Source organism: Zophobas morio, unplaced genomic scaffold (genome assembly GCF_036711695.1).
Source record: "Zophobas morio isolate AGI-343-1 ecotype UQ-CSIRO unplaced genomic scaffold, CSIRO_AGI_Zmor_V1 ptg000012l, whole genome shotgun sequence".
Lineage (NCBI taxonomy): Eukaryota > Metazoa > Arthropoda > Insecta > Coleoptera > Tenebrionidae > Zophobas > Zophobas morio.
Genome location: NW_026972117.1, coordinates 28,828,033 through 28,841,209, shown reverse-complemented (window position 1 = coordinate 28,841,209; position 13,177 = coordinate 28,828,033). Strand labels below are relative to the sequence as shown.

At 31.6% G+C, this 13,177-nt stretch overlaps 1 protein-coding gene across 5 annotated transcripts in view; it reads left to right on the top strand.

Annotated features, from left to right (window-relative positions):
• Positions 1–13,177, top strand: part of LOC135128152 (band 3 anion transport protein) — a 117,866-nt gene that overhangs the window by 65,100 nt on the left and 39,589 nt on the right. For 4 of the 5 annotated variants that reach the window (XM_064055037.1, XM_064055039.1, XM_064055038.1 and 1 more), the window contains exons 5-7: positions 3,002–3,323; positions 3,382–3,762; positions 10,461–10,583. In XM_064055037.1, the coding sequence (XP_063911107.1) occupies positions 3,002–3,323; positions 3,382–3,762; positions 10,461–10,583 (826 nt within the window). The remainder of the gene's footprint in view (positions 1–3,001; positions 3,324–3,381; positions 3,763–10,460; positions 10,584–13,177) is intronic. The other variant, XM_064055042.1, reaches the window with a different exon arrangement.

Sequence of the window (13,177 nt, the reverse complement as noted above, 5' to 3'; positions counted from 1 at the left end):
TATTTTGACCCCACTGAAACGTTAATGACGTCATCATTTCAAACGTGCAGCATAACGTGTCACCTTGACCCCTGTAATGAGGGGTTTTCACGAAAAATTAATTTTGTAGAATCAAATTTTATAGAGGGTCGCTGGAACGTATGGAAACGGTTAAATACATTGACCAATTGTACAAATCACCAGAAATTAGGTATAGGAGTATGTACAAGAAATTGTGCCTCAATTATTTGTCAAAAATTTGCTTCATTTGTTTTTGAGATACAAGGCCAACTTGATTTTTTTTTCTGAATTCATTGATATAACACAATCATACTTTCTTTCTGATTGAAATGGCAAAATAAATTATTTTAAATAAGAATAAATAAATAAAAAAAGAAAGATGACATAGTTACCTTTATAATTTTAATTTGACATTTAAGATGTTTCTTGCATCTAACTGAGTGGTGCGGTATTATTGGTTACCATGTAATTGGTCCATTTTTTATTAATGGAAATTTAAATTCTGGGGGATACTTAAGGCTGTTACGGGAACGTATAGTGCCTAGACTTAGAGAATTGTGTCCCAATTATCAAAATCCGGGGTTACCAGCAGAAACTATATGGTTTCAACAAGACGGTGCTCCACCCCATTTTGGACGTCAATTGCGACAGTACTTAAATGAACCTTTTCCTAGCAGATGATAGACCGACGGGGTACCATTGAGTGGCCTACCAAGTTACCAGATTTGACACCGCTTGACTTTTTTTGTGGGGCTATTTGAAGAATCGCGTTTATATCATTAGACCAATTCACATTGAAAACTTACTACATAACGAAATTACTAGCATTCGTCCAGAAATTCTCATTAACTCACCACAAAATTTTATTCAGCGTCTTTTTCACTGCCAGGAAATAAAATGGAGAGCATTTTGAGCATCTTTTGTAGAAAATATAAATTTAATTTTGCTTTCGGTTGCTATTGGTTAATTTATTTACTGTGTAATATTAATTACAATTAATAATTTATGTATTTTATTGAAAATACAGGATCTGTTTAAAATTTTTGACAAGACACCAAAAAATTTGTAATATTTCAACAATGATAACAGGTGGTATTTTTTATTAACATGGTTTTTGTTTTTATAACTAGTTACAGCGAATTTCCAAAAATATTAATGTATCAACTATCGTTTCGTTTTTCTCGAAAACAGTCGTATTTAATATTATTTTCTAAAGTACACCTACAACTTCTTACTCATGAGCATTAATGTTGGATATTATCTGTTTAATAAAATCGTCAATAAACGACCTAATTTTTCATATTCTAGAAAATGTGAAACATCAAGAAAAATATGTGTTAAATTAACCACTCCTCAAATAAACCCTATTACAATATTTCTCCAGATTACACTTGAGAACTAAAACTAATCAGTTTCATTATAAAAACATGTATTTAATGACATCACATCGTCGCTATGTTAACAGATACGATGTCTAATTAGTGAATCAAACTTTTAATTACTTCCCGAGCGTAAGCTGCAAAGTATTATAATAGAGTCCAGTTGACCACTGGCTAATTTCATCCATATCGATGTTGTATAATTCCTAGTAAAACTTAAAAAACTAGGTTTTGCGTTTCAGCCCTTGTTTGTGTCTCTGTCTATGTTTCTTGTCTGTTAGCGATTTTGTTAGAAAAGTCATCGCCGAAACTGCTGTATTACCAATTATTTAGTAAATAACATATTCCTACACTTGCGAATTTTTACTCTAGACATCAGATTTATGTAAAACAAAACAAAATTGTATAACAACACTTTTACAATTTAACTTTGAAAGTGCGAAACTGAAGACTCTGGAATCATGTACACGTTTTATGGTTATCTTAAGCATGGTAAATCGTTGATCATAATTTACCGTTTGCCTCCTTCCTCTCACCAAATTGATGACGTCATCACCAAATTTTGTAATATAAAAACTCACTTGAAACATACGCCTAGCGTGCTTCTTTACCTTTACTTTAACACTACACATTTATCTTTATTTTAACTTGTATGGGTTACCATAAAAAATTAAAATTCTCAAAATCAAATTTTGTAATACACATTTCAAAAAATCTGGGCCTTTTTTTTAACATTGCGGTTACAAATTAGTACGTAAAACAAAATTTTACAATTTATTTTAGAAACTAGAGAATAGACTGCGCTAAAATTTGTACACTCTTGAAGTCTATCATGGATATAATTTTCATAAAACACACTCCAATTTTTTTAAATTGTACATAAAAGCTATACTAGAAAATTAATGAACGAGACTATTTTATTGCTTAAATCAAAAACGACTTATTTCATTTTCTTCAAAATCTACAGTGGGGTTATTATTAGTAGGTATTGTATACTAATTAGGGTTATTATTAGTATTGTACACTGTACCACCTTGTACCTATCCAAATTGGTATATTTATCTATACCAAAAAGGCGACTAACACAAGCACAAAATTTTATTAAGAAAATCGCATTTTTACTTTATTAAATCACCCTATTATTATTTTATGTCTTAGATTTTATCATAAGAAAAAGATCAAATTCGCATTATTTATGATGTTACTCAGGGTGACGTCGTTTGGGGTTCGACTCATCAGTGTTATCCCACCATCTTAAGATTTTTCTACGTACATATTTTTATTACGTTACTTGCTCCAGTAATAGCCAAATTACATTATACAGTTACGCTCCTAGGTAAATGAGATAATAATTACGTCGCATTAGTATTCAAAGGAGATAAATTTTACTGGTTAATACCGTGAAACAGTCCTGTTAATTAAATGAAAAGGTTCTTTGTAACTAATGTAGAATCTCTTTGCAGTCACGAATGTCGAACTTACGGATGCTTACTCCAATTACTTCTTCATTGCTATTACAAATACTCTACTACTTATTACGAAAAATAATGAATTTGATTGCATGTTTTTCACTACCGAGGTGTGTGCTAAATACCCACCTTATTATTTTACTGTTGTTTTAGACGCCATCACCATGGACATCATCCAAAATTTCGTAAATATTCATTGCCCGACGATCCTGGCCCCAGAAAGCGTCACCATCACGACAAAGGTGATGTTTCCGGAAGTCACAGGGGTCGTAGAATTTCCACGCAACCGGAAGATTTACCACTTATTGCGGCAGATAGGGATCAACTGGATAGTCATAGATCTGACGATGCTCGCGGCCTCCGAAGGCATAAAACTTCACGACCTAGCAATGCATCAATGGTCCACATTGGGCGGAAAGAAGGAGGCGAATTACACCCATCCATCAAAAAGATGTACGATCACAGCCCCCACGCTGTAAGTTAGCGGCATTATGTGAATTTTAAACGACAATCTATCTTTTTTTCGTATGTAGATATTCGTTGAATTGGATGAATTGTTCGCCACGAACGAAGAGAGGGAATGGAAAGAAACGGCTCGTTGGATCAAGTACGAAGAAGATGTGGAAGAAGGAGTTGACCGATGGGGAAAGCCGCACGTTGCTTCCTTGAGTTTTCACTCTTTGTTAAATTTGAGGAAGTGTTTAGAAGATGGGGTTGTTCTTCTTGACATGGAAGAGCACGAGTTGCCAGCCATTGCGTATAGGATTTCTGAAGAAATGTACAAAGAAGACCTCATCATAGAGGAAGACAAGTCGAAGATTATGAGAGCGTTGTTGTTGCGACATAGACATGTTAATGAACACCATGATCGGAGTTTTAAATTTTCCAAGAAGTATAGTTATACCTCGTTGCAGGTGAGTGGTGTTGGTATACGTAAGCTACATAATTGATTCATGTGTTGTTATTTGTTGTTTGTTTTATAAATGATATTCGTCATGATGTTATTAGACGATAAAAGTGGTATTGAAGTTCAAAGTAAACTGTCGTATTTATTTTGCGTATTAAGTTATATTAATAGTCGCTATTGTATTGGAATTGACTTAATTTAAATTACTTAAAATCATAAATGAATTCAAACAGTTTTTTTTTATTAGTTATATGTTTGCGAACGACAACTTGAAGAAAATAACATGCCAGACACATTACAATTCCTGAGATTGTTTTAATAACATCGTTAATTTTTAAAACAATGAGTCACATAGAATCGCTTTGAAACTTGTGCGTCTTTGTTAATATATAGTTTATTACTTATGGATTAGAAATTAAAATACTACGTTCGAAGAATATTATCAATAAAATCAAGTTTTTTAATGTTTTAATTTTTAAAATAACAACAAGTGTCTTTCAGCCTTTAATCAAACGGTATATGTGGGATACACGGTACTGAAATATTTTTTACATTTTCAAATGAATATTGCACACCAAATTATTCATTTAATTTAAACGGTGTATTCAGATTATAATAATGACTAGTACTTACGTGTTTTTAAAGTAATCTTCGCATAGTTTAAATACCTACCAACACTTCTAATTTTATAGTAGACTACCTGGTATGCAATAGATAAATGGCAATAAGAAAACGGTTAATTCAAAGTGGTCAGTTTTGAACTTAATGCTGTAAAGTATGTCAGCACGCTAATTTTGTATATTAATAAAATTTTGCAAGTTGAGGTTAAAAAGATCTATTCGGTAAAGCCATAGCTACAAACCGTCGAAGCTTGAGTATTAAATTATATTGATAAAAAAAAATGCGTACGAATATATAGTTTCATTTTTTGATTGATTAAAATCAGGAGAACTAAACTAATTTAGTATTACTTTTAGCATTATAAGATTTAACATATTACTAATTATATGAATCAAGTGTTTTTGAATTAAAAAATATGCAGGGTTATGGTAAAGTAATGCACAAAATTCATAAAAAGTGCAATTCAAAAAAAATGCAAAAACATGTCAAGCCTTTCATTTTACTCTTCATCTTTTGACATATGTATATAAAAAAAAAACGTCAATTTTGTGAAAATTATGACATCATCAATAATTTTTTTAAATGGGACGCTATAATTTTGATCGGATAATTTGATAAAGCTTATTTTTCTACATATGAAAATGTAGCTTGATGCGGGGGTTACATAAAAAAATGGAGAAAATGAATAATAAAAATAAGCAATCAAAATTACACATTCTTATTTAAAAAAATCATTAATGACGTCATAACTTTTACAAATTTGACGTAAAACTTTTTTGACACATGTCAAAAGATGTAGAGTAAAATAAAAAGCTTGATATGTTTGCATTTTTTTTTTTTTCAAATGAAATATGTACTGCACTTTTTATGAATTTTCTGTATTACTTTATCATAACTCATAACCCTGTATAGTTTTTTTTGAAGGTAATAAACAAGCGTCATCATAACACCGTGAGCAGCCTACCTTAGTTTTTCAGAGATGAAATAACGACCAAAGCAATTCCAAATTGGATTTACAATAAATCTGTCGATATTGGCAAAAATAGAAAAAATAACACGGGATTAAACTCGTTTTTGTTCCCTCGAGAATTTTTTTCCATTCTCTCAGGAACAAAAAAAATATTTTTAATCCCTGATTTATATAGTATTAAACAAATATCCTTTAATTTAAAGCATAACGTTCAATAAAATCACCAGAAGATGACCCAAATTACTACCAGTAACAATTTCAACTCAAAAATGCACTGCATATTTTTTTAACTTGTAGGTATGCGTAATTTAGGGATTTTTTTTCTATAAATTATGTGTAGGTTGGATACGCAATGCTATTCGAAATGGATTTATTACTGTTCAGTAATAGCGCTGAAACCTGCTTATTCTCTACCTATACAAGGATCACTACATAAAACTTAACTGACTTACATGATATGTAAATCCCCGGAGTCTATTGATTGTGAAATTCTAAATAAAAAACATTGTTTTTAGTTTGTGAAACCTTTGCTTTCATCACACGTGCATTTGATATGTGATGCAAACTTTTCTTAAAAGCAGCTTACAATTAATTTTAAAAAAGGTATGAAGAAGAATAAAAATATATATTAATATTAGATACGGTAAAATGCAACCTTCTACCTTCTGCAACATAACATATTCACGAAAATTAAAAAGACAATAATTTTGAAGTTAAAAGAGTGTCAGCTTTTGTAAGCATATTCGTTTTTATAACCATTTTGTAAGTCTGTTTGCGTATCGTTCCCTAACCACTATATAGCTGTAAAACTGTCAGGTTGAGAAACTTGAATTTCAAAACGACTTTATGAAGTTTGTGCTACCCACGCTGTTCTCTGTTCTAGCGAAATCCGTCAGGGTTTATCTCATGTAATACGCTAGCGTTAAAACCAACTGCAACGTGTGTATTTTAAGCCCTGTATCCCTAGACACATCTAAAGTGTCATAGAGGTTACATAATAAGCGCCATAATTAGGATTTAATGCTTTTCAAAAGCATGTCTCAAAATTTTGGGCTGCCGGATGATACTTAATTCAAAAAATGTATGACATGTATTTCCAGATTAATTTTTCTTTCTAAACTGAAAACAGCAGCTCTGCAAAATTCAGGGTTTTGAGGTTGTATGTCATATTGAGTTACAAATTATAAAAGCATTATGTGTAAACATTACTCACTTTGCATCGACATTTTTCACAGATTCCTACTGAAAAAATATTTGCTTTTCATGCATTAGCTTCTTAGGGAGAAGAATTTTCAGCTCACATTAACATATCGAATTAATGTTGTGAATTCTAAGTGTATTGAAAATCTAATTTATCGTAATTGATTATAATGTAAAATTTGTAATGTTCGTGCACTTGGAATTGTCAACATAATTCCACAGTTAATACTAAAAATCATTATATAGACTCTACCATTTGTTATTTGATAAAGTAAGGTTTATAGTTGGTGTTACATATCTCCGACAGTTGAAAATTTGTGTAATGTTCACGCTCATTGTGCAATTTATTTCTAGGTAGAAGAATTGAGATAACAGAAACACGAACTTTGTACGATGAATAATGATCGTTCTAAATTTAAGCCTATACAACAAAAACCAGAAGACATTTTTCATGTTGCCTTCTTTTTAATGACGCATCGAAAAAATTAATATGCTATTATTAATTATATTAAAAATTTGTTTATTACTCGATTTGAACTAATTATAGTTTTAAAATTTGGAGAATTTCATTAGTTGTATGTGGACAAAAACTGCTTTTCAACATACATATTCATTTTTTGTTGGCGCTGGATAAAATTAATTGTGGATTCGAGCTAGACTTCAGCTTCTAACAAGTCCAATCTCCCCAACACATTTCAGAATAATGTTTATTCATGAATCAAATTGCTAACAAGACTAATTTGCTTCTAGCCTAAAAATGGAAACGAATTTTTTACTGGAGATGGATTTATCTCATAAACGAAAGAATTCTCAGAGCCTGCGGCATATTCGCAAGCTTCAAGTAGAAATCCGTAAACCTACATAAATCCAATTTACAACAGACAGTTTAACGCAATAAAACCATTCTTTGACAAATGACTATCGACCAAAAGATGGCAAGTGCAGAGATTGAATATAAATTTATTATCATTTACGAGTAGTGATTTGTACAAAATGAACCGAAAGCGCATTTATGTCAGATTTGTGTTCATACCATTACCTAATAATAAAAAATCTGTATCTTTTTAATAATTAAGTGCATACGATATATACCATATGAGAACCCTTGTTAGCGGTGTGATACTAAGGAGAACAAAGATATGTTAATTATACAGTCTTAGGTTGGCACCACCTACTGGTGTAGTCTAAAGTCTAGACGATCCTGAAATACTTATACTTGAAATGAAACCCGATCTTTTATTATAAATTGTGTTGTGCATATAATGTTTCAGAATAGGAAAATTTCAACATCAGCTCGTGTATTCAAGACTTAATTATTGTCATTGTTGATGAAAATTAAGAAGTGATCTGGTCTTTACATCGAGTAATTGTCATCTCTTTGAAAGTATATACACATAACAAAGCTAATCGATTTGTAAAATAAAATAATAAGAGAAACCTCAGTCCCAAACAGACACAGATTTTTTATGTTAGATATGGTCAGAACAACTACTTTAAAAATACTTTAATTTTGTCAATGTAACATTATCGTGTTAAAATGAAAAGAAATGTTATTTAAACATGTACAGGATGACCCAAATAAAACTCCACGACGAAGTTCAACAAACAGAAATTTAATACTTTTGTTCTTCCCCTTTTTTACTAATTTTTACATGTTGTCTGGTTAATAGCCATACAAAAATTATAAAATCCCCTGTAGCCTTTACCCAAATAGGTTTGAAGAAGGGGTGGTGTAGAGTAAAAATAAAGTCAAATCATATACTTTTAACTAGAGAGCGGAAAATATGCAGCAAAATTTTGGAAAATATGATCATATGATATGCATCAAATTTCTGCAAATATGCAGTAACTTTCTTAATATATGCAGAGATATGCAGTTGCATGTGTTCCAAAAATAAAAAAAAAAGCGTAATAACCGCACTAAATTAATTTATAAATTGCAAAAACACCTTACCTTTTATTACAAAAAATACATAAATCACATTGCAAAGTGTTTAACACTTTCTCACTGACAAATAAATCCCATTTTTTAAGATAATATTCTTATACTAAAAAATAAATATAGGTAAACAGAACAAATTAAAAAATAGTAGCAATCGACTATTTAATTACTATTTTGGTAACAATTTATTTTTAAATATTTTTCGAAATATTCTAACAAAAAGTTTTTCCGATGATTCTAAAGTATGTATTTGTAAATAGAAAAACTGCGTACTGCGTCCACAGATGTAAAAATACATACCGGATTAGATAGAGTAGGCGCGACAACACACAGTTCCTTCTTGAAGAATAAGTTCAAGAAAAGGTTTAATCCATAAATTAATTTGAGTTATCTACATACTGACACACCTCTATCGCTTTAAATGCTTAAATGCAAACTCACGATGAAAAATAATAGGATAACGTCCCTTCGACCACCATAAAACATATCATTAATACACTTAAGTAACGAACAAAAATGTTGGGAATGAACGGTATTTCCAAAAGTAATTAGGACCCGAATTTACCTGGAAGGATAGCCAATGGTTCCACCAAATTACCATAAAACCCAAACCTTTCCCAGTTATTTGAAGCTCACGGCAATATTTGCAATATGATTCATGAAATTTCGTCTTTCTAGATAAATGCGGGTCGAATGACAATCATTTTTTTTTTTCAAAGTAGCACAAAAATTGATAAAAATGTAAAATATGCACCCGTTGCGTGAAATATGCAGCAGAAGGCAAATATTATGCAAATATGCAATTTTTTTTATAGCTGTATTCATTTTTACTTAGCATGATTCGTTCACATATTAAATATCAAGACTTATATGCAAAAAATTACGGATATGCAAATTTCATAAAATCCGCTCTCTACTTTTAACTGTAGCACTAGATTGGTTAAAACTATTTAAAACGAGAAGGTAAAAAAAGAAGCACCTTTATCTAGACAATATTAAAAAATGTCAAAAGTTACTTTTCTGAATTTGTTAAACGAATTACTTAAATCTGCAAACGCCAGAACTACTTTTCGTCAAATTAATTTATTCTTAGGAAGTGTGTCAAGACGTTCAAAATTGTCAAAACAAATAGAAATAAGTATAGCTCGAAACACATAAATTTCAACATTAGTTAGCTCTCTAAAATTTTTCGGATGTTTTCTTGGAATTTTCGAGCAAATTATATTAAGCCCACAATGCTTTCCAAGCACTCAGAATGGATTTTAGTCACTGTACAAGGCAGAGCAGAGAAAAAGTCCAGGCAAAAATATGTATGAATAAATTTAAATGGATTTACAAGGATATTTAATAAAATTGTACAAGGATTTGCCAAAAAGTCAGGAAAAGCGGTTAGTGGCAGTGGTTGGAAGAAAAAACTTCTAGCTATAGTAGCTTACCACTGAGTTGGCTGACTTAGTACTTTATAATAATACATCATTTTAAAAAAATAATGTTTTCAAATATGCTTCCATTAACGGCAAATTTCTTATAATAAAATGTAATAAAATGATTAATGCTATGCGATCATTATTATTGTGACTCGAGAGTTGGCTGAGCTCCAATTGAATCATGTGCAAAACGATGTGGTAGGAAAACCACAACAGCGACATTTAACCATCAATCCAAAATTAACGTGTAACTGACACACTTTTCAGGTGTATTTTACGAATTATAGGACAAAAAAGTTATTTAGTTTAGTTAATATTTTCTAAGTACTATTCAGAGAACGCTGAAATAAGATCTTTGATTTTAGTAGGTGATAACCGACCCATATTTTAAAACAGAATTGCAGTGAACAAATGGTATTAAGGAAAACTTTTTGAGTTTATTCTAATAAACATAAAAAAATGTAATAATTTTCACATTTTACAATTAAAATACGACAGTTTACTAAACTTATCGAGTCTGTTGCTGATTATGGTGATGCTTACAGTCGCTGTGGCTGGAAGATGGCGTAAGCTACGAAGCGCTGATGATGGCCCGCTGCTCCGTGTGTTCATTACAGGGACAGCTGTGTGCCCCGCACGCTATGACTCGCGGTCCTTCTTATCCACACGTAATGTCCACGTGTGTCTCTTTTTCCAACTTCAATGTTTTTTTTCATTCGTATTTTTCGTTGCAGTATGTGGCTAAAATTATTTTCTTTTTTTTTTTATAAACGCACGCTAAGTTCTGTAGCTAATAGCTTGGCTTGGCTCTTGAAATCTTGTAATCAGTGAAACCTAAAAGTATACTGTTGGATTTTAACGCGCAATTTTATAAGAAGAAGACGACGTATCGTCTGCGCTGCAGACACCTTTTGGGGCTTGGAACAGTCCATTTTATCTGTCATAAGAGGCATATTTGGTTGCTATTTCCATAAATAGTCATCATTTTTATTGTGTTTTTCTTTTTTCAGTTTTCAGAATTCAAGTATTGCAATTATAAAGAATGTCTTTGAGAATGTTTTTATGTACAGCCCGTGCCTTTAAAAACTCCGCGTCGTCGTCTTCTCATTTGTGTTTATTCCAGCAAAGTTCAGTTTTTTATGTTGATCTGGGATCTGAGATTCAAAATTCGTCCATAAAAAGTCGAGCTTGCTTCATAAAGGTGTAAGACACACTTTTTTGACTGCAATGTGTGAAAAAAGCTCAATCAAATTTAGAAAAGACTGTCTTAATGGACTCGCTCGCACTCAAGGCACGTAAAATTCTTTGTCATGTGAATGTAGATTTCAGAATTTTACTAAAAATAAACCCAAATTAAACAAGAACGAATACATAACGAAATAAGAAAACTACAATTTTAGCGTCAACGTGCTTGGAATACAAAACTAATTTTTATGCGTATTCTAATAACAATGTCAAGCTCAGACCCTTCGCTATGCTGACGTTTTTGAAATTGATCCAACATTACACGTTTTATTAATGCGGCCTATGCATGCAATTTTTTTTTTTTTTTTTTGCTAGAACATGCTTTGAATGAGAGTGTAAAAATAATTTTAAAACTCATCTGTTTTCATTAAAACAGAGTTATCACACAAGATAATGGGATAAGGTAGGGTAATTTCTGACAAGTTCGTGTGTTGTTTTTATGATCCATAAAAATGAAGTTGCGTCGGAACTTAACAATGCTGGGATCGGGAACCATCATAATATAAATCTTCGATTACGAAATTTTCTGCGACATTCGTGAAGCCTCCGGTTCGCGTGATACGCTTTATTGAAATTTCTCTTTATATAATAGAATGGATTTTAACAATGACGTACGATAAGTCAATATTAGAGTTGTATGGAGCGTGGGCATTTTTTTGTGGTATCTCTCGGCTGAAAAATTCCCTCACAATGATATTTAGCAATTTGTTTTTCAATGCATCGATGATCATTCATAATTTTTTGTGTTTATATTGGTACAGGTACTTTAAACTTTTTGTTTGACATTTCAACAATAAAGCCCTGGAACAGTATAATTAGTCGTTGACTGACTATGATGTCTATTTAGGGAACTAATTAAAAGGTTAGGTCTTATGGGGTGTTCAATAGATTTTCAGGATGTATTTTTAAAAGTCAATTCCTCAATTAATTATGAAAATTGTGAAACGCGGTTTTCACCACTGTTTTCAGTTTACAAACTCTAGAAATTGCAAGAAGAACATTTTTTTGTCGGAAACATTTTGGATCATACTGTATGTTATTTCGAAAACAAGTAATATAAGATGCATTTATAAACAAGCAAAAATATCATCCTGCCGAAATTTCAATTCAATTTTGATGTTACTATGTAAGCTTGGACGCTCACTCCATGTGTTCGGTAAACGACCAGACGAAACTTCACAAATGATCTTGAAAATGTCCACATGTTTATTTTGTGTTTTCCTCATTTTTGTGTGGATCAATCCAATATGTCAACAATGTAGTGACAATTGTCGGTTTAATGCATGTAGGGTGGAATTATTTTAGCAACGTATTTCAAAACGAAACCCGAATTCTCTTGATTCTACATTAGTTCAGCCTACGCGGGAGATCGCGGTTTGCTCGCGGCCTATGAAACTTCCAAACCACTATACATCAAATTGGCTTTGAAATTTCGCGAATTTTGCCACCTCGTGGTGATGATTGATTAGTGCTCATCGTCGCCTCGCAAATGTGAATCATAACCCAATTTTATTAAGCTTTTTCAGTAGATATTTGGTGTCTAATAGGTAGGCAACCACTAATTAATAATAAATTGCTACCTACCTCGTAGATGCGACAAACTCTTATTAAAAATGCAGTGACAGATTTTCCAACGCCAACTTGGTGTACGATATTTTAAAGTCACCCTTCAGTTTGACGTCTCCTGTTACTTGGGGTTACTTATTACATTAAACGTAAAGTGAGGGTTTGCACTTAAATATTTATCCCTTTTTTTAATTATTGTTTAATTTTTTAATTACATTTGCAAAGTTTCAGTTCGTTTGAGTAATGTTTAAAAGTGTACCAGAAAAGAATTAATTTTAGAAAGTTTGACACTTTTTGTTGATATCGATCTTCCATTTACGTTCTAATGTTCAGTATGTTCCAAAAGTTTTTTGATAAAGGGAGGCTGTGATCAACGCACGTAGGCACGATACATAAAGAACTAATATAGAGAGCTAGTGTACTATATATATATATAAAATTATTTTCGACT